We start from the raw sequence: 22,427 nt of genomic DNA, 5'->3' as shown, positions 1-22,427 counted from the left end.
TATGACAGCATTATTTGTTTGAATTACTTATTTCTCAAGAATATAAATGTCCACCTTAAATAATAACTTTGGTATTAAAATATTTTAAGTTGCTTACCTAAACTGACTGTCCAGACAAGTATACAAGTACAATAATAGCTATTTCAAATTAAACAAGATCAAAACTTCTGATAACTATCTACTGTTTTTTACTCAATTGACAATTGATTTATTAATATTCCTGTACATTAAACACCACTTGGAGGGAGTACAGAAGAAACAGCTTGTACTCTTGGGTGGAGAAATTACTTAGTTTCCAGTCCAGATGAATACACTCCAGGTCTTTCAGGTCTGTCCTTGGCTTCCAGTCCAGGTGGCTCCACTCCAGGGTTGCCAGACATAGCCGCTTACCTCAGAGATGTGGAAAGGGGGCTGAACCTCTGTATCAGCATGGGGAAGTCTTCCTTCCCCAGCATCCTACTAGCTAATGGGCCATTTAGAACAAAATTGAACTCAGAGCAAGACTAGCCTACTAAAGGGAACTGGGGAACTGCTGTGTACTTTACTCTTGCTTCACCTGACTGCACCATTCCAACCGGAAGGCTTCTCAATTCTTGGGATGGACTGTTTTGCATCCTTAGGCAAAGTCAGAGGTAAAGGGGTCTGCTTTCTGAACAATGCCCTGTGGTGCTCAGATCTGATGGTCCTGATGAGTTCCTGCTCATGCAGCTTGGAATATCTAACAGTGAAGTTTTCATACTACCTGCCATGGGAGTTCACATCAGCTATCCTGACAACATCCCAAAACGGCTCTGAAATAAGATATCCCGAGTTTCCTTCATCATTGTTGTTGACTTCACCCAGGCCAACTTCAAGAGTGCATCCCCTGATCCACCAGCAGCTCAAACACCCTCAGTCATTGCTGCACAACATCAAAGATACCTACCAAGCCACCTCCTGCCCAGTCTTTGGCAAACAAGCCACCAAGCTAAATTCCTTCACCCCATCGGGGGAAATAAATGAGCTTTTACTTAATTGGCTTGAGTCAGTAGGATGATCTGTGCCCAAAAACTCAGCAGCCTGCCTGATAAGTTTGTCACCACCACCACCACAGCTTTATGAGCAAGTGTGTTGAGGATATTTTTTTCTCAAACAGACCAGAGTTAATATGGAAACCACAAAGAATAATTTCAGATCTTTGATAAGTGTTAGCTGATCAAATTTGAGCTCAGTTGTTGTCTGATCAGGCAATAGTTAGTTAGACCTCCAGTATGATACAGCTACTTCTACCCATAGAGCATATTGGCATAATTCTCTCTGTTGAGCAAGTTTGCAGGTTTTAACCAACACACATATCATTTCAGAAATAGTTCTCAAAGTGTGTAAACATCCTGAATTAAGAAAACAAATAATATCAATCAGCAGTTTCCGTAACATTTTCATCCTGTCAGTAATCATTCCAGTGATTGTGCACAATGAAGTTTTACATTTTTTAGAACATAAGAGAAAATCTGAAACTGTAGTTCATCGTATTCTCAAATTATACATTATATTCTTGTTTGTTTTAAATTATAGACCAGCTGTTGCATGTGCTTGCTATGCATATGCGTCTTTTTAGAATCGACTCTGCATACAATCCTTGGGCACGACTTACACAGTTGACACAGGTTATTGATTCAGGGTAAGTATTCCATTTGTAATTTGTTTTAGATTTTGTACAGACCTAATGATATAAAACAACATTCATACATTCCAAATCTTTTCACCGTAGTTTTACCAAAAATAGGAACAAGGTGCATCTCTATTAGCACATTTAGATTCTTTGGCTTGATCAAGTAGAATTTTCATAATATTGAGGTAACCAGTTTTTCTACAATTAATGCCTAGCTCTTATGAATAACAAGCATTCTCATATTTTATTACACCTAGTGGTTCAAAATGTATCAGTCAGTTAATTCTTCTGATGGTTATGAGTTCTGTTGCGTTGTCCTTCCTTTTCCCTCCTACTTTGCCACCTCCTCTCAAAATTCCTTCCCCCCTCCACTTTTTCTCCCAAGGAGGCCATTTAGCCCTTCAAGCCTTCTCCCAACTCAACTTCCTTTTCTGCACCTTCCTTTGATTCCCTTATTTTCCAAAACCAGGTGGTGGACTGCATTTGGAAACAAAATCTTTGGTTGGATTACATCGTAAATTAAACTGTTAAGTAAACATCTTAGTTGAAAACTGCTTTTGGAGCAAATGTAATCTCCACATTGTATTTTCAGGGAGAGTTCATTTCTTGCTGAATTTGGGAATTTCCTGCTGCACAGATTTGGACACTATCAGATTTTTTTTTACTAGCTACTGAAATTTTCTTTAATACCATAGAACAGTTCAGCAAAAGAAAGGATCATACCTAATGTAATATTTACTTAAAATTGTTTGCATTGTATGAAGGTCTTTGTTTAACCTCTTTTTATAGCTCCAAAATTATTGTGAAGTAATTACTTTCCTATGCTTTTCCATTCTCTAGTGAATCTGTTTTTAAGGTCACTGTTTAAGGTCAAAAGCATAATACCATTTGAAACAGATTAAATCAAAAAATTTAACAGGGCCGTGAGTGCTGACATTTGGATCACAGAATTCTCAGTGATCAGTTTACAAAAACAAGCCTTCAGCTGTCTTGCACACTCATAACTGTTTAATTTCTACTTACAGAATTTGTGATGATGAGAAGCCAGATGTGCCATTATTATACCGAGATGTTCCCTCTCTCCTAATGATCCTTGTTTTAACTATGCCACAAGAATTTCACAAAGGCAAGTTTAAATTTGTAGAGAAAAAGAGAATGGTTACTAGAACCACCTAACTTATATTTTTGAGCTGATAAAATTATGTTAACATTTTGAGTGTAACATCATTTACTGAATACCCTAGTGCAGCAAACAAATGATATTATCTTGGATATATGCAGAAAACTGGACTTAAAGGACCTTTAGTATGAGCTTGGTACACTTATCATCATTGCCTGTCTCTTTATCACCTGTCCTTTTACCTTGTTATCAGCTTCATTGTACACAGCACACTAAGGCTTGGAAAGCCATTGAGGCTTTATATTTATTAGTGAAGTCCTTTCAGTGACCTTCATCTGTTAACACTACTGTGATCTGTGTGATCCTTCAATCTCAGCTCAGTGCCTGAAGGATAAAGATAGCAATTTACATTGAATTTTAGCAGTCACAATTGCAGCAATCATGTATAATAAGAGGTTGTACACAAAAAATGATAATTACAGTAATGCTTACTGGATGCGACATGTAATGTCAGCATATGGCCTAAGGCAGAACAGAATGTGTGATGAATACAAAATTACAAAGCTCTTTTTGGTCAGAGTTATCAAATTCAGTAAATCTGCTTTAACAGTAAATTAAAAATGGGAACACCCATGAAAGTCTACTAGATGATTTTTTTAAAAAGCCCCCCTAGAAGTGGTGGATTTTGCACATTGTTATGTATTGAATAGTTAGGTTTTATGAAAGAAATGATTGATATTTTGCAGAAAAGACTTCAACATTCTTTTACCTCTAAATGGGGAACTATGAGAGTTATGTTGTCTTGTTAGTGGTTAGATGAGAATTGGTATCTTTTCCAATCCCACATTGATTAAACCAAAGTAAATGCCATTACACTGCTCATCATGTGAAAGAAAATTGATCTGATCCCATTGCAAAGAGACACAGCTGCAAATTGAGTCTTTTATTACAGGAAGGACTTCCTGATGGAGGTCAGAACAATTGTTGGTGGTGATAGTGCAATTGGTGGTGGGGGAGGGGTGCAGATGCATGGATGGGAAACAAGTACAAAACAGATTGTGAGCAGAGAAAAGGTTTGATTTTAAACACCATGTCCAGACGTGCAGAGTGCATAATTACAGAGCACATACTGTAATAACTGCACATGTATTGTTATCACAATGAGGTTCTCCTGATTTTGTTGGGCATAAGTAATTTGGAATATGGGTGGCGTACTGGGGGATCAGTGAAGTAGAACTACCGCAATAACATTTTGACCTTTGGCTGAACCACTGAAAGGTGCATAGCCACAAAATTTAGCATGTAAGTTTAGAGTGTACAAATAGAGAATAAAAATAATTGAAAGCACGTTTTATGAATTCCTTCAAATAGCAGGAATATCAAATGCTGAGGAAATGAAGGGTAAATCTGGACCTATTATCACTACTGTCAATGCTGTGACCCTGTTGCTGATCAGATTTAAATACTTAGCTGGTTGTGTACAGTACCTTTAAACTTTATCTCTTGTATCTAAATAGCATAATGGAAGATTGGCTATTGTATGATACTCTCAGTATACATTAAAGTATTACTGCTACATTCTGTATTTACATTTTTGTAGATTAGTTTACCGTTCCCTGTTTATTCCCAGTTTATGTAAACATCATTGCTTTATTGTGTACAGCATTTTAAAATTTTTTGTTAATTTTGAATGTCAAAATGAAAATTATTGCAAAAATTATTCAAATGGTTACATTTAATATCAGAGAATGCATATAGTATACAGCAAAAAATTCTTACTCTTCACAGACATTCATGAAATAAGAAGGCCCACAGAATGAATGATAGAAATCAGAACCCCCAAAGATCCCCCCCCCATGCACAAGCAACAGAAGCATTGACCCACACCCACATTGCAGAAGCACCAACACCCCACTTCCCAGCACGCAAGCAATAGGCAATACCCCCCACCCCAAAGAGACCTTGATCTAGAGTCCAACAAAAACTACTGCCTCTTACCAGCACCTTTGTTATCTCAGACGGGCTGTCTCTTTCCATTGAGGGAGAGAGGGGGGGGGCTTCTGCAACAACAACGAAAGACGAGACTAGAAGCTCAATGTTCCAGTGTTACAATCTTCTGCGTTGCTTCTCCAAGACCCTGTCTGAGGGACTAGAGGCTCTCACTCTTTGTCAAAGAGAGATTGTTCGAGTACAGAGGCCTTCTTCTGACAGCAGCAAACACCACCTGCTGCCTTGATGTTTCAGTCTCCCACAGCGGTTCAGTCAGCAAAAAGTCAGCTAAGAGCTGGGCCATCTATGGCGCTGCTCCCCAAAGGTGCAAGCCTTCCAGGCTGTTCCTGGAGATAGTAGCCGATCCAGGCTACGTAGCCAGTCCGAAAACCCATCACTTGCGAAGAACCATAGTTTCAATTGTAATTCAAAGTTAGAAGTTGGGTAAACTTTTTCTTGTATTTAATTATGCAGCCATATTTATTATAATTAATATGTGGTCAAATCAATGGGATGAAACAGTTTAAAGTTTATTTACAATCGCTGCTTCTTATTCTTAATTTCTGTACAACATTCCCACCTAGTCTTGTGTAATTTTCATTTTGAAGACCAGCTAACATTCTGACCTCTCAGAAGGTGGCAGCCAATTTGCTATTTCATTATGAACAGTTCTTACTACGGAACAACATCTGCTACAAAGCTCATTTACTCAGGAGCTCATTTACTCAGGACTTTTCCAGGCAAAGGACATCTTCATCCAGTCAATCTAAATTGAATTTGATTACAGCTTTCAGGATGAATGGACTATTAAAACACAATCCTATACCTTGTCTCCTCACAAGAATAAGTTTTAAAAAAAATCTTTGAAAAGGTGCAGTTTGAACCTCAGACAGACTAGATCAGGGGTTTTCAAATTTTTCGTTATGCCACGGACTCCTACCATTAACCAAGGGGTCTGTGGACCCCAGGTTGGGAAACCCTGGCCTAGATAAACAAAAAATATAGGGTTTTTTTTTGTCTCTTACATCTTTGTATGTTTCCTCCCTCTATTTCTTACTCCCTTGCTTGTTTTGTGCTTCATCTCCTTAAACATTCACTTACCACTTTTATGTATTTGCTTACTCCTGTTCAATCTCTCTTATGCTTGACCCTTTGCAAACACAATTTCACTTCTGCAGTCCTGCATCCTCTCCCTCTTTCACACTCATACACTCTTTTTATCCTTTGCACATAAGTTTCAGATAACCTGCTCTTATCTTTTGTTTTGAGTGGGAGGTGTTTAGAAATGAGATAGTAAAGGGTCCTGATGAAGGGTCTTGGGCTGAAATGTTGATTGTTTACTTTTTTTCCATAGATGCTGGTTGGCCTGCTGAGTTCCTCCGGCATTTTTTGTCTATTGCTTTGTATTTCCAGCATCTGCAGATTTTCTTGTGTTTGAGATAGTAAAGAGTTCTGAGTCAGAATGGTCCTAATATGAAAAAAGCAAAGGTAGTAAGATTAGGGAACATTGGTTAACAAGGATCATGAATATTTGATCATGGAAAAGACAGAAGTATACGTCAGGGAGGGAATTTGGTATTGAACAAGTTCTTTGAGGTTGAAAGGGGATATAGGAAAGAACTTAAAAAATATAAATTAAGAAAGCAAAAATGGGTCGTGAAATGACCATAGCAAATAAGATCAGAAGTAGAAAATCTTTTGTAAATGTATGATAGGAGAGTAGCTAAAGAAAGAGTAGGTCCCTCGGGGGCCAAATGGGCAATCTTTGTGTGAGTAACGTTCTAACTGAATATTTCTCACCAGTGTTCTGGTAGAAGGATATGAAGGCTGAAGAGTTTTCTGAATTGGCAACTAAGAAAATAGATGGAGGCATTGTGGTTGAAATAAATTTTACATGGATTTCAGTAAGGTTGGTGAGGAAGGTTAAGGCACAAGGAATCTGAGGTGCGTTGGCAAGTTGGATCCATAATTGGCTTAGTGATAGGAGGGAGGGACAGTGATGAATGGGTGTTTTCTGACTGGAAAGATCTGTGCTAGGATCTTTGTTATTTATGATTTATATATATATATATATATCTGTTTACATAGAGACATAATATAGGTGGTGTGATTCATAAGTCTACAGATAACACAATTGCAAAGAAGATTGGTGGTTAAGGCAGGAGGCAGATCAACTGCAATGTTGGGTAGCTCAGAGAAAAGTGCGAATTAATGCACTTTGGGAAGTCAAATTGTAGCAGGGCAGATCAAGTAAATGTCTGGAACCTCAGAAGCATTGTTATACAGATGGACCTTGGAGTACAAGTCCATAACTCATTGAAAGTGGCACCACAGGCAGATGGGGTATTGAAGAAAACATTTGATATACTTAAATTCATAGATCAATGAACTGGGCATAATAGTTGGGACATAATGTTATATTTTAAACAACATTGGGTAGACAGCCTTCAGAACATTGGGTACAATTCAAGTTGCCACAACACAAGAAGGATCGGGTAGCGATAGGGAGAGTGCAGAAGGAGTTCACCAGAAAGTTGCCTGGAATAGTTTTCTATGAAATACAGAGAGATTATATAGGCTAGGATTATACTCATTGGAAGCTGAGAAGTGACGTTATAGAGTTTTATAAAATTATGAGGGGCATAGATATGATTCACAGTGTCTTTTCCTCAGGACATAGGATTCTGGAACTTGAAGGCACAGGTTTAAAGTGAGTAGGGAGTAATTTAAAGGATATGAGAGGTGAGTTTTTAACACTGAAGTTGGTGGTCATCTGCCAGGGGAGATGGTAGAAGCAGATATAATTACAGCACTTAAAAATCTTCTGCATGGCTACTTAATTAGGAAGGGTATAGAAGGATGTGGGCAGAATGTAGGCAAATGGGATGAGCATTGATAAGCATCATGCTTGGCATGGACAAGGCTGGCCAAAAGGGCCTATTTATGTGCCGTGCTGTTTTGCGATTCTATTATGAATTTCTTTTGCATGAATTGGAGTAAGCCCTTTATAGAATAGACATGGCTGTTACTTTCTACTCTGTTATGAATACTTAAATTTACATGGCACAGGATTCATTTGCATTTAAATAAGTAAGTATTATACCAAATAATGAGCCTGTTTTTTGTTGTTTACAGTTATGTTGAATACCACTTGTACATTAAGTTTTGCTGTTTATTTCATTTTGAAATATTTGCCCAAATTGTGCGATGCAAAACAAACATTTGCCCAATTATGTGCTAATACTACTTGCAACTTTGGAATTTTAGCAAAGACATGATTCCCAAATTTACAGTAGTTTCTACATGGATGTCCTTCCAAATGGTACATTCCTTCTGTCTTGGACTCCACATGCAACTCTGCCCTGCCTGTTGTGAATACAAACATACATCATTCCACTTACAGGACATGGCATGGATGGCTTCTCAGTTGACTTAAACAGCTGAGAATGCTGGCAAGCAATTATTTGTTTATTCAGATATCTTTAAATGTTGGATTTATTTTGTGCCCTCTCCAGGATTTTGCAGCCTTCCAAAGTTTTCTGATTAGAATTGGAAGTAACACTTTAGTTATCACCTAAATAGATTAAACATAACTTTCTTGTATTGTGCAACAAACAATCTGCTGGAGAACTCAGAAGGGTGAGCAGTATCTGTGGGAGGATGGAAATTGTTCAAATTTTGGGTTGAAACCCTGCATCAGTGATTATGGGTTCTGATGCAAGATTCTATTTTTGTCCCCTCCCTCCTTGTCACCTATTTCCAACCATCTCCCCCCCCCCCCCCCACTTTAGAACATCCGCACACTCTTTGGATATCTCTGTCATTTTTTTAAAACCAGACAGGTAACACCTCAGTTGAGATTTCCTGTTGACACCCATGCTCCTGTCCCTATGAGTATTTGGAATCCCCTATTTCCCTTTTGTCTTGTGGCATCTGAACAATTTTTCTTCAAAGGAGCATCACAGCATCACACCTCTCGGATTTTAAAACTGAGCACTGTATTAAGAGACAAACATTTTTTGAAAATTCCTACACTTGGCATTTTGGACAGCCAATAACTTGCTGATAGGGATTCTGAAATTCAGATCGTCACTGGGGATGGATGATGGAAGAAACCTTCACATTCTATGGCATTGTGCAGTGATTTCAGCTACCCCAGGCACCAAAATCCTGACCTTGAGTTTAAGTAGATGGAGGCAACTCTTGCACACTTGTTCTCATGGGACGTTGTGTATGAACTTCTTTTGTGAAGTGTAAGATATTATTTAAGGCTTTTATATCTTCATAGACTTCAGTAGTTTTTGAATATTTCTGGATGTTTTGAATGTCAGAACTTTTAGAAACATCCATAGTTTTTGATTGTTTTGATAGCTGACTAACCTGTTCTTACTTTTCCAACCCCATCCTTTCTCAGCATGTTACAGAAGGTCCAGTCAGTGTGCAAGGGCCTTGCTTTGAGTGAGTAAACTGGTTCCTGGTGGCAAGTTCCACTGGGGGGAGAAAAGCAGTAAATGGATCTGAACGTTGTTCACAGGTTTATGGCAGAGATTGGCTGTTTGCAGCTGACTGCAAATTCTCAGCTATTAAAATGTTACCCACACCTTTGGGGAGAGTTGCATTTCGTGGATTTTGCTGAGGCAATTTGGAAAATGGAAAGTTTTAAATTAGTTTTTGAACCATATTTCTCCAAGGAAACATTAATAGAATATTAATCAGCAATTAATATTCAATTGGTATCAATTGATCATTGTAAGAGATTGTGTTTTTAACCCTGCAGGTCTTTTTCAAGTTAGAAAATTGGTTCATATCAGATAGTAATATGTGGAATTCAGTAGGTTAGTAGAATTGGACATAGATTGCTAATGTAGCAAATGTTAAATAAAGCAAATGGTTGTGCTTAGTACAACACAGTTGCCTTCATGAATCTGTGCCATCATTTGATTGTGTTGTAATATTTTACTTCTGTCTGTATTAATATGTGTATACAATTTGGTGAAATAAATAGAATTTGATTAATTAATATTTTAAGAGGAGGAGAATAAGAATCACAGCATTCTGTGAAATCTCACTTGTATCATAGTAAGGACAATCAATGTATATATTTTATCTTCAGTTTCAAAGATATGGGATGTGAGAGTATCACTTCTGCAACAGTTTTTAGGAATCAAATGTGTAGGCAGTGCAGTATGAAGAGACTTACAGCTTCCCTGTAATCACTGTGATCTGGTTGCCATGGTGATGTGTTGCACAGCCACATTATGTGCACAGCTTCTGCAAGAAATTGGTACAAAATTTGTGATGAAAATTTAGTTTCCTATTGAAATCTATACTGGAATGTCATACAGAGTTGATTAAAACAAGACCAGAGTTCCAATAGCTTTCAGAGGACATTCATTATTCCTGTAAATATCTCCATTGCCTCTCTTTTTGTGTGATAGAAATACACAATCTATTCTGCGTTTAGATCTTGAGGCTAATATTCTCATGGTCATTGGAGAGGTTGGTGTTTTGATGACATCAGTAATATCCCATTTAACAATTTGTATTATCATTTCATAGACTGCAGTCAGTATACCAGATTCTGAAATGTAATTTACAAAATTTACTTATGAATCATGATCACTTGGAAATCATAATTTATATGTCATAATAATCATCTGCACTTTTAGAGTGCATATTCCACTGCTTAGTTCATAATTTTGGCCCAAGCTGTGGGGCTGATTTCTCCAGCATGTCTGTTATTCACTTTGTGTATTGATTCTTTTCCCCCAGGTCATGCATGACGAAGCTTGACACTGAGAAGAACTATTTCCTCTGTTCAGTAATGTGTCTACAACCTCAGCTTACTCAGTATCATCCTCATTTGCGATAACTTTTTTCTCTATTTCTTTTATCAACCAGAAAGTGCCATTTTACAATCAAATTCCCAATTCTGCGAAAGTTTCAGTAATTCTAAATTGAGATCTTTTCCAAAAGAATTGGCATGATACTGCCCAAAGCTGCTGAAGCAGTTATTTCATAGATAGCCCCAAAAAGTTGAAAAAAGAAGTTTTCATACATATTTTCCTTCATTCTGCTTACTTAAATTAAAACAACTTTAAAAAAAATTGCTTTAAACATTGATATTAATTCACGTATGGTACCGTAAAAGTAATGACTGAAATGCATCCGAAACAATTGGCTGATGCCTTGCTGATAGCTGGCGTGAAGCTGGAGAACCAAACAATTGCATTCAGATACTCAGCTCAGTACATTATGGAGCTACTGCTGGACTCAGTGATGTATCCCATGTAATTTATAGCATGAAGCTTTTTAAAGAAATGAGCTAATAGAATTAGCACTGGATTTTTTTAAAAAATGAGACAATAGCAGCCAAAGAAAAGTTTATTTGGATAATCTTGACAACATTAATATTGACTTGGATTTATTGATCAGCAATGAGACAAAGGATTTAAATGAGCGTGACAGAGGGGTGGAAACGAGCAACAGGTCAGAGGGTGGAGGGGCTAACAAGAAGTTCATAATTAGATCGAATAAGCCAGATAGCAAAGACAGCCAGGGCCAGGAAAATGAATACATTGGGACTGTTGAGGGGAAGTGTGTTTATTTCAATACCAGGAGTACTATGGGTAAGGCAGAGCTATTTAGAGATTTGATCTGTGCATGGAATAATTATGTTGTGGCAATTAGAGACTTGGTTGAGTGAGTGACTGGGCTAGCAGCTCAATGTTCTGGATTTCAATGTTTCAGACATGACAGAGAAGGATGATAAAGAGGGGAGCAGTTACATTGTAATCAGAGAGAATGTCATGGCTGCAACTGGTGAGAACGTGCTGGAGGGTTCATCTGTTGAGGCAATATGACTAGAATTCAAAAATAAGAATGGTGTACACACAAAGTGCTGGTGGAACTCAGCAGGCCAGGCAGCATCTGGAAAAGAGCATGGTCGACGTTTCAGGCCAAGACTTTTCATTACGCCAGTCCTGATGAAGGGCCCCGGCCTGAAATGTCGACTGTAATCTTTTCCATAGATGCTGCCTGGCCTGCTGAGCGCCTCGAGCATTTTGTGTGTGTTGCTTGGATTTCCAGCATATGCAGATTTTCTCCTGTTTTGTGATAAAAAAAAGTGCAGTTCACTCTGATGGGGTTGTTACTTTAGGTCTCTCAATGGCCACCAAGAGGTACAGGAGCAGATATTTAGGCAGATTATGGAAAGAGGTAAAAGCATCAGGGCTAGTGTAGTGGGAGACTTTACTTCCCTAATATTGACTGTATTTTTCATAGTGTGTGTGGCTTAGATAGGACAGAACTTGTTCAGTGGTAGTTGTTTAAAGACCACCTTATCAGAATTCAGGACTGGCATTTTTGGCAGGGAGGAAAGGCAAGGATGGCAAGGTTCAGAAACTTTGGATAATGAGAGATGCTGTGAATGTAGTCAAAAAAAAAGCAGATGGTAGGTTTAGAAAGCTGAAATCAAACAAGGCCTTGAAGGAAAAGGAAAAGGGCAGGAAAAACTCAAGCAGGGAATTAGGAGGGCTCAAATGGGTTTTCTTTACTACTGACTAAACTTGCTAGTTAACCTGTAGGGAATCTTGCATGAGAATTCCCAAGCCCCTTTGCACTTCCGATTTCTGAATTTGCTCCCCATTTAGAAAATAGTCTATGTATTTATTTGTTATACCAAAGGGCATGACCATAGAGTTCCCTACCCTGTATTCCATCTGCCACTTCTTTGCCCTTTCTCCTAATTGGTCCAAGTTCTTCTGCAGACTCTGCTTCTTCAGCCACCTGTATCTGTATCATTCGCAAACATGACCACAAGGCCATCAATTCTGTCATTCAGATTATTGACACATTAACGTTAAATCAAGTGGTCCCAAAACCGACCACTGTGGAACACCACTAGTCACTGGCAGCGAGCCAGAAAAGGCCCCATTTATTCCCATTCTTCGCCTCCTGCCAGTCAGCCATTCATCTGCCCATGCTAGTATCTTTCCTGTAATACTATTGCCCTTACCTTGTTTAGCAGCCTCATGTGTGGCACCTTGTCAAAGGCCTTCTGAAAATCCAAGTAAACAGCATCCACTGACTTCCTTTTGTCTATCCTGCATATTATATCCTCAAAGAATTTAAACAAATTTGTCAGGGAATATTTCCCCTCAAGGAAGTCAATGCTGACTTTGGCCTATTTTATTGGAGTCTCTGGATATCTCCAAGTTCTCAAAAATGTCATCCTTGATAATGGACTCGGGTATTTTTATATGATTTCAAATAGTACGGCTTCCACAAAGCCCTAAACTCAACATCATTGAAGCTGCCTGCGATCACCTTGAGAGAGAGAGAGAGAGAGAGAGAGAAAGCACTGTGGCAAGTTCTCCAGGATGCTTGGAACAACCTACCAGAAGTTACTTTTATCAAATTGCACAACAGTGTACCGAAGAGAATTGATGCAGTTTTAAATGCAAATGGTAGTCGCACGACATATTGATTTCATTTAGATTTTTATTATTTCATACCCTTTATAGTAATTTTGCTGATATTCAGAAACTTTTCATTTCCTTCTTTTTGAAAACTTATTGGCTTTACTGTGTTACATGTGCCATTATTATGACAATAGATGGGTGCATGCATAGTGTCCCAGTTATTGACTCAGTTTTGTTTTTGGGAAAATCATGTAAATATTACTCAGTAAACCATCATCACCAGTGCTGCTAGTTAAAGTTCTGCACCCGAAAATCACACTAGATAATTGCTTTGCCCAACAGCTCAATGGTTTACTATGTAGTTTCAAACAAAAGTTATTAACTCTTTAATTAGTTTCACAACTTCTAAAACTTCGTGTGTTCTTCTGTATTTGTCTGCAGAGTTACTGCTGCCAATCATCTCATGAGACACCTTTTATATATTCCTTTGCATACCTTCCAGATGTCGTTTGTTCTTCTGGGCAGTGAGCTCATAAGTCAACTCCTTTTCTATTTATGTAATGTATCAAATTCATGCTAACTTCTGCAAGCACCTTAATTTGGATTTTGATACCAGAATTTGGATTTTGTATAATTTATCAGATTGTCCTGATGTACATTATGCTGGAGGTACTCAGCAGGGCAGGCAGCATCTATGTCAATGTTTTGGACTGAGTCCCTTTCTCAGTGCTGGAAAGAAAAGGGAAGAAGGCAGAATAAGAAGGTTGTGTGTGTGTGGTTGTAGAAGTACAAGCTGGAAGTTGATAGGTGAAGCCAGGTGGGAATGATGCGAGAAGCTGGGAGGTGATAGCTGTGAAAGGTAAAGGGCTGAACACGAAGGAATCTGATAGGAGGCAAAAGTGGACCATGGAGAAAGGGAAAGAGGAGGGGTATTGGGGAAGGTGATAGACAGGTAAGGAGAAGAGTAAGAGAGGAGCCAGAGTGGGGAGGGAGAAAATTTCCAGAAGTTAGAGAAATCAATGCTTATGTCAGCAGGTTGGAGTCTTCCTATTCGGAATATAAGGTGTTGCACCTTGAACCTGATACTGGCTTCATTGTGGCAGTAGAGGAGTTCGTGAACCAGTATGTTGGAGTAGGAGTGGGGATTGGAATTAAAATGGTTGGTCAAAATGTTTATGTACATCAGAATATCTTTATCTCATTTTCTGAATGTTTTGTTTAAACCACTCATGAACAAGACTTTCTCATGGGTTGGAAAAATATGCTATACTTTTTCAAGGAGGCATTAAGAACAATTTTGAATCATTTACCCTGCTAGTCTCTTGCCAAGGCAGGGTTCAAAATAAAAATCCTATTTTAAGAGTTTGGTATCAAGCTTGAACCTGTTTGTTGGTGAGTGTAATTGAATTTGGGGATCTTGACCTAGAAGAGGATTCTGATGTCGTTTTGTTTATCTTGCCATTTAACTTAGAAGATTTTACAGAGAGATATTCGTCAGTCCTCTCTAGTGCTTTGTGTTAGAATCTTAGAATCATACAGCCCTTCAATTCACTGATCCACGCCAACCTAGATGCCCATCTAAGTTTGTTGCATTTGCCCATGTTTGACCCATATCCCTCTAAACCCTTCCTATTCCTGTACCTGTCCAAGAGCCTCAGCTACTTTCTCTGGTAGCTTATTCCATTCACCCTCTGGGTGAAAAAGATGCCCCTGAGGTTCCTATTAAATCTTACCCCTCTCACTTTAAATCAGTGTGCTCCATTTCCTGTTTCTTCCACTCCAAAACGACTGTGTATGTTCACCCCATCTAACCTTTATGAGGTTATCCCTGATTCTTCTACACTCCAGTGAATAGTCCCACGATCAACCTCTCTCCATGACTCAGTCCATAGAGTTCTGGCAACATGCTCATAAATTTCTTCTGCATTCTTTGTAGCATCTTTGCTGGAGCAGTGACCAAAACTGAACACAATATTCCAAATGCATTCTCATCAACATCCTATGCAAATGCAACATAACCACCCAGCTTCTTTGCTCAATGCCCTGACTGCTGAAGGCCAGCGTGCCTCTTCATGCTCTTTTCTCCTTAATATAATCTCTTTGGTTTCTTTTAATCTTCTTTGCCAAAATTACCTCATGCTTCAATTTTGCCCTTTGATTTTCTTCTTAATTACACAGTGCTTCTTGTATGTCTTCAGGGGTTCATTTAACTCCAGCTGTCTATATCTGACCACAGTCTCAATATCCCTCATTATTCACAGTTCCTACTCCCGCCAGCCTTGCCCTGCACTCTTAACAGGAATACTCTTCACTGTACTGCCAGTTTTGCCTGCGTGAAGGCAGTCCTCATCTCAGAAGCATAAAGGAGGGTGACTGTCACAGATGCTTTGTACTAGGATTGAGTTCTTGACCTTTAAGTACTCTTACTGCGGTAGCCAAAAGGTGTGCTGTCACACTGAAGGATATGGTGAGTTTCATCACTGATGTCTGCCTTTGTTGAGAAAGACATCCGAGAAAGGGAAAATTGTTCAGGTTGTTGTCATGGTCATTTATTAAGATGTTGTGTAGTATCAGATCAACATGACCAAGTTAAACCCTTTAGTAACTTTATTGCTATTTCTGCACAAACCTCTGCTATAACCTATGTGCAGTCTTTTAACAAGACCATTGAAAAAAGTGACACTAGTCGAAACATGCATGCATAACCTCATCATAAGCAACACACCTGGATCTCTGTACTGATCAAAATTATCTGTTTGTGTGTCTGAATCCAATAATCTCCTTTAAGAAGAGAAAATCTATCATGTTTGCTTATCACAAATTCCTTTCTCCAGCTCTGACACCATCCTCCTTTGGCAAGTATCTACAAATGAGGTAGACCATTTGCAGACATTCTGTCATATTTTATCCCAAATTGATATTTGAACCTCAATTTACTCTGGTACCAAAAGAGTTCTCTTCAACCTCTATAATTTCTCTTAACATTTTCACTCCACTTCATGTCATCTGCTGCAGAAGAATTCACCTATGTCTTTTTTAAACTGCAAAACTTGACCATTCTAAGTCACCCAGGACCATTGTGTTTTGTCCTACACTCTGAATGTGTATTTACATTTATGAATATCACAGTGTGGTACAGCTGTATAATGTACGATCCTGAGATCTGACCTTTGGTGAAATTGTTCTCTTTATGTACTATTTAAATATGAACTCTTGACAAGGATCAGTTATATACATTGCTCAGTGTTCAGAAGTTTTACTCAGATTTTTTCTTATTTTGCAGAACATTTTACCTGTATTGTGAAAGTTTTATACAATTTATTATATGTGCAAGCTGTTGCAACACTCTCATTTCAATTTAATGAAGAAGAAAGAGAAGCGTGGAAGAATTCTGGAAAACTGCAGGTCAGTTTTATTAACAAAGTTTTTGCACGTTAGTTTTATATGTACATTAATCTCTCCATGTTTAAAAAAAATTATTTCAGAAAGCACAAAGCATCTGACTTTCCTGAGATGCAAAGTGCATAGACTTGGAACCTGCTACACCAGGAAATCACTTCTTGTGATTTTTCGTCATCCTTATTTATACATTTTACACATTGGCAAGCCAACTGTGTATTGAATAATCCTTATACTGTATGCTGACAGGATCAGAATGTTTCAGTTGTCTTTTTTAATTCAGTGAGAACGCTGTAGGTAATGAACCTGTCAAAGAGAATACCTGAACAAAATGAAAAATTGAGTGACGAGTGATAACAGTTACAAATAGCCTTATGTTCTTGGTTTTTCATACCAAGAAAAAAATAGAGTTGCTTGATTTTGGCAGTAGTCTGGAGTAAGTAACAGTACAAAAATCTCAAACTTATTGGCCAAGCTCCATAAGCTATTTTAATGTTCCATTTTGTTGCTAAACTCCCTGTGTCTAGTGGTGGAGCAGGAACTTCCTGAGAGGCTATGGCATTTATGCTTTGGAAATTGCTCATTCTTGTGCTAAGTTTAGTTGCAGAACTTGAGTCAATTTGCTATAGTGTACTGTAGGAATGAATCGGGGGAAGTTGTAGTTTTTCCAATTTTTTTTAATGCCATTTAACCCTGTGTTTTCTATAAATGTTGAGAAAATTGAATGCAAGCATTGACAATCTAGAAACTCTTCATCAGGAGCAAGTAGAGGCTTAACTAAAATAGCAAAAGCAAAGCACCACCTCCATACTAGTCACCTATCAGCATGTCAGCACATTCTACCCCATTAGTGGTAGAACCTGTTCCAAATTCAGATATCACCAACCACCTCTAAAGGAGTGGACACAAATTATTCATGGTCCCAAAGGACAGCTAAAGGAGTATTTTAAGAAAATCTGCACCTGTATGTTATCAAGGAAAAATTAAGTTCAAAAGCTGAGTAGTATAAAATTAGATGATGCACAGTAGTTGGAAGCAACTGGAAAGCTTTGGAGTTTACCAAGCGAAGTGTTGATGGAATGTAGATGTTAAAGCTTTCAAGTGTTCAAAGGTAATATTGTTAGTGCTATCTGACCTGTGGAGAAACCTAGTGAAGTGGTATGGTCACTGCAGCAGTTTGATTTGTGTCCAAGGAAAAATGTTTAGGATGTGAGAACATTCAATTTGAAAGGGAAGGGATAAGAGAGAGCAAATCAGGGGCTTTCTATGCTGTGACACCCCAAGCCATCTTTAACTATCTATGATGCACAAATTGAGATTGTGATGGTAAACTCTCCACTTGTCTGGAAGAATTCAGTGCCAAAAGTTCAGAAGAAAGCTTGACATCTTTAGGGCAAAACAACCTTTTGCTACCCTATCAATCAATACCCTCCACTTCTGGTACACTATATTTGAAGTGTGTACTATCTATAAAATGTGCTGCATTTACCCACCCAAACTACTCCCAAACCTGTGGTCTCTGTCATCAGGAAGGATGAGGTAAGCAGGTCCATAGCAACGCTACACCTGTAGGTCTTCTCTCCAGTGCAAGTTTTACACACTGTCTGACTTGGAAATATACCATCAGTACTCCATTGACACTGGGTCTAAATCTTAGAGCTCCCGGTGCAGTTACACTGTTAGAGAACCTTCAGTAGACAATAGACAATAGGTGCAGAAGTAGACCATTTGGCCCTTTGAGCCTGCACTGCCATTTTGAGATCATGGCTGATCAATACCCGGTTCCTGCCTTGTCCCCATATCCCTTGATTCCCCTATCCATAAGATACCTATCTAGCTCCTTCTTGAAAACATCCAGAGAATTGGCCTCCACTGCCTTCCGAGGCAGTGCATTCCAGACCCCCACAACTCTCTGGGAGAAGAAGTTTTTCCTTAACTCTGTCCTAATTGACCTACCCCTTATTCTCAAACCATGCCCTCGGGTACTAGACTCTCCCAGCATCTGGAACATATTTCCTGCCTCTATCTTGTCCAATCCCTAAATAATTTTATATGTTTCAATCAGATCCCCTCTCAATCTCCTTAATTCCAGCGTGTACAAGCCCAGTCTCTCTAACCTCTCTGCGTAAGACAGTCCAGACATCCCAAGAATTAACCTCGTGAATCTACGCTGCACTTCCTCTACAGCCAGAATGTCCTCCCTTAACCCTGGAGACCAAAATTGTACACAGTACTCCAGGTGTGGTCTCACCAGGGCTTTATACAAATGCAAGGGGATTTCCTTGCTCTTGTACTCAATTCCCTTTGTAATAAAGGCCAACATTCCATTAGCCTTCTTCACTGCCTGCTGCACTTGCTCATTCACCTTCAGTGACTGATGAACAAGGACTCCTAGATCTCTTTGTATTTCTCCCTTACCTAACTCTACACCGTTCAGATAATAATCTGCCTTCCTGTTCTTACTCCCAACATGGATAACCTCACACTTATTCACATTTAACGTCATCTGCCAAGTATCTGCCCACTCACCCAGCCTATCCAAGTCGCCCTGAATTCTCCTAACATCCTCATCACATGTCACACTGCCACCCAGCTTAGTATCAGCAGCAAATTTGCTGATGTTATTCTCAATGCCTTCATCTAAATTGTTGACGTAAATTGTAAACAGCTGTGGTCCCAATACCGAACCCTGTGGCACCCCACTAGTCACCACCTGCCATTCCGAGAAACACCCATTCACCGCTACCCTTTGCTTTCTATCTGCCAACTAGTTTTCTATCCATGTCAATATCTTCCCCCCAATGCCACGAGCTCTGATTTTACCCACCAATCTCCTATGTGGGACCTTATCAAATGCCTTCTGAAAATCGAGGTACACTACATCCACTGGATCTCCCTTGTCTAACTTCCTGGTTACATCCTCGAAAAACTCCAATAGATTAGTCACGCATGATTTACCCTTGGTAAGTCCATGCTGGCTCGGCCCAATCTTATCACTGCTATCTAGATATGCCACTATTTCATCCTTAATAATGGACTCTAGCATCTACCCCACCATTGATGTCAGGCTGACAGGTCGATAGTTCTCTGTTTTCTCCCTCCCTCCTTTCTTAAAAAGTGGGATAACATTAGCCATTCTCCAATCCTCAGGAACTGATCCTGAATCTAAGGAACATTGGAAAATGATTACCAATGCATCCACAATTTCCAGGGCCACCTCCTTTAGTACCCTAGGATGCAGACCATCTGGACCTGGGTCAGCCTTCAGTCCCATCAGTCTACTCATCACCGTTTCCTTCCTAATGTCAATCTGTTTCATTTCCTCTGTTACCCTATGTCCCTGGCCCATCCATACATCTGGGAGATTGCTTGTGTCTTACTTAGTGAAAACAGATCTAAAGTACTCATTAAATTCTTCTGCCATTTCTCTGTTTCCCATAACAATTTCACCCAATTCCTTCTTCAAGGGCCCAACATTGTTCTTAACTATCTTCTTTCTCTTCACATACCTAAAAAAGCTTTTGCTATCTTCCTTTATATTCCTGGCTAGCTTGTGTTCGTACCTCATTTTTTCTCCCCGTATTGCCTTTTTAGTTAAGGTCTGTTGTTCCTTAAAAACTTCCCAATCATCTGTCCTCCCACTCACCTTAGCTCTGTCATACTTCCTTTCTTTTTAATGCTATGCAATCTCTGACTTCCTTTGTCAACCACTGTGGCCCTTTCCCCCCCTTTGAATCCTTCCTTCTCTGAGGGATGAACTGATTTTGCACCTTGTGCATTATTCCCAAGAATACCTGCCATTGCTGTTCCACTGTCTTTTCTGCTAGGATATCCGTCCAGTTAACTTTGGCCAGCTCCTCCCTCATGGCTTCATAGTTTCCCTTGTTCAGCTGCAACACTGACACCTCCGAGCTGCCCTTATCCTTCTCAAATTGCAGATAAAAACTTATCATATTATGGTCACTACCTCCTAATGGCTCCTTTACTGCAAGATCGCTTATTAAATCCTGTTCATTACATAACACTAAATCCAGATTAGTCTTTTCCCTGGTCGGCTCTCGTACAAGCTGTTCCAAGAATGCATCCCATAGGCACTCTACAAACTCCCTATCCTGTGGTCCAGCACCAACCTGATTGTCCCAGTTCACCTGCATGTAGAACTGCAGTGGTTCAAGAAGAAAGCTCATCACTGTCAGCTCAAGGGCAATCAGGAATGAGCAATAAATGGTGACCATGCTGATAACACATCCAAAGTCTGAAAAAATAATTTTTAAACAAAGTGTAGGTTAAATGAGACTAAGAGATAAAAGTGACAGTGTGAATTAGGATGCAGGCAGTTAAAGTTTGAATGAGCTGAAATTTTTGGATGTTGGAAAGTGATGAAGTCCTTAATTATGGACACTGACTTTTTGAGACACTGCTCCTTGAAAATGTCCTGGGTACTTTGTAGGCTAGTACCCAAGATGGAGCTGATTAAACTTACAAACCTCTGCAGCTTCTTTCAGTCCCGTGCAGTAGCACCCACCCCCATACCAGACAGTGATGCAACCAGTCAGAATACTCTCCATGGTACATCTATAGAAGTTTTTGAGTGTATTTGTTGACATACCAAATCCCTTCAAACTCCTAATAAAATATAGTTGCTGTCTTGCCTTCTTTATAACCGCATCAATATGTTGGGACCAAGTTAGATCCTCAGAGATCTTGGCACCCAGAAATTTGAAACTGCTCACTCTCTCCACTTGAGGATTGGTGTATGTTCCTTCGTCTTACCCTTCCTGAAGTCCACAATCAGCTCCTTCGTCTTAGTGCCAGGTTGTTGCTGTGACACCACTCCACTAGTTGGCATTAAAACTTTTTCCCCTTTTATACTAATTACTGTGATTATTGTTTCCATTGATCTAATCAGTTTCCCCTATGGTCAACATCCTGTCAAATCTGAAATTCAGAAATTTTAGTTACACTGTCAATAATTATGTTTTCATATTTGAGATCTATTTTTGCCTCTTAAACATAATGAAAAAAAAAATGACTTCTCTAGATCACAATATTGTGTCGTCGATTTGCTTTTCCAAGTGGAATAACTAAATATTTTTTTTAAACTTTCACAGACCATGGGTAATTCAGAAAAAAACAATGAAGTATTACTCAGCCACATAATCACTGAACTGTCAAAAGGAAAGCTTTACTGTGCTAGTAATACTGATGAATCATCAATGGTATGTACATACTGGTAACCGTATAAACTAAACTCACTGCATTTTTGTATCTTCAGAAGATAAATTCTAATCAAGACCCTTCATCTGTTTTTCCTTTGAAACTGTTGACTTTATTTTCTTGCTAATACTACATATATCTATTTACTCATTTACTCATACAACAACTGAGGAACATTTAAACAGCAAGGAATATGTTTTAGCCTACGATATTAAATTGCTTGGTGCACATTTTGTTAAAGATGAGGAACTCATTTTATTGTAAAAACAATAATATTTCTTCTTGTGTTTCATTGAAAATCTATCCATTCACAATATAGCTACATGTTTTAAAAATGATAGCTTTATAACAATAAATCATTGCTTAAATGCAGTAAAATGTCCCATGATGCTTAGGTGCAATATTTGACATTGAACTACTATAGTTTAGATGACTGATAACTTGTAAAAGAGTTTTTGTTTTAATACATTCAAGATTCTAGATTGTTTATTGTCATTCTTCAGTACACAAATGTAAAGAAGAATGAAATATTTTTTACCCCAGATCAGATACATTAAAAAAAAACAATAAGCATGAAGAACGAAGTTAAGTAAAAACTGTAAATATAAATATAAAAGCAATCCTATAA

General features: G+C 38.7%; 1 protein-coding gene across 3 annotated transcripts in view; it reads left to right on the top strand.

The window, feature by feature from the left end:
* The window catches only part of ubr3 (ubiquitin protein ligase E3 component n-recognin 3), a 248,653-nt gene that overhangs the window by 214,395 nt on the left and 11,831 nt on the right, over positions 1–22,427 (top strand). For all 3 annotated transcript variants that reach the window (XM_059966618.1, XM_059966617.1, XM_059966619.1), the window contains 4 exons: positions 1,555–1,660; positions 2,677–2,777; positions 16,467–16,588; positions 21,694–21,801. In XM_059966618.1, the coding sequence (XP_059822601.1) occupies positions 1,555–1,660; positions 2,677–2,777; positions 16,467–16,588; positions 21,694–21,801 (437 nt within the window). The remainder of the gene's footprint in view (positions 1–1,554; positions 1,661–2,676; positions 2,778–16,466; positions 16,589–21,693; positions 21,802–22,427) is intronic.

The sequence above is a fragment of the Hypanus sabinus genome, chromosome 4, assembly GCF_030144855.1.
Source record: "Hypanus sabinus isolate sHypSab1 chromosome 4, sHypSab1.hap1, whole genome shotgun sequence".
NCBI lineage: Eukaryota > Metazoa > Chordata > Chondrichthyes > Myliobatiformes > Dasyatidae > Hypanus > Hypanus sabinus.
This window is presented reverse-complemented; position numbering and strand designations above follow the sequence as displayed.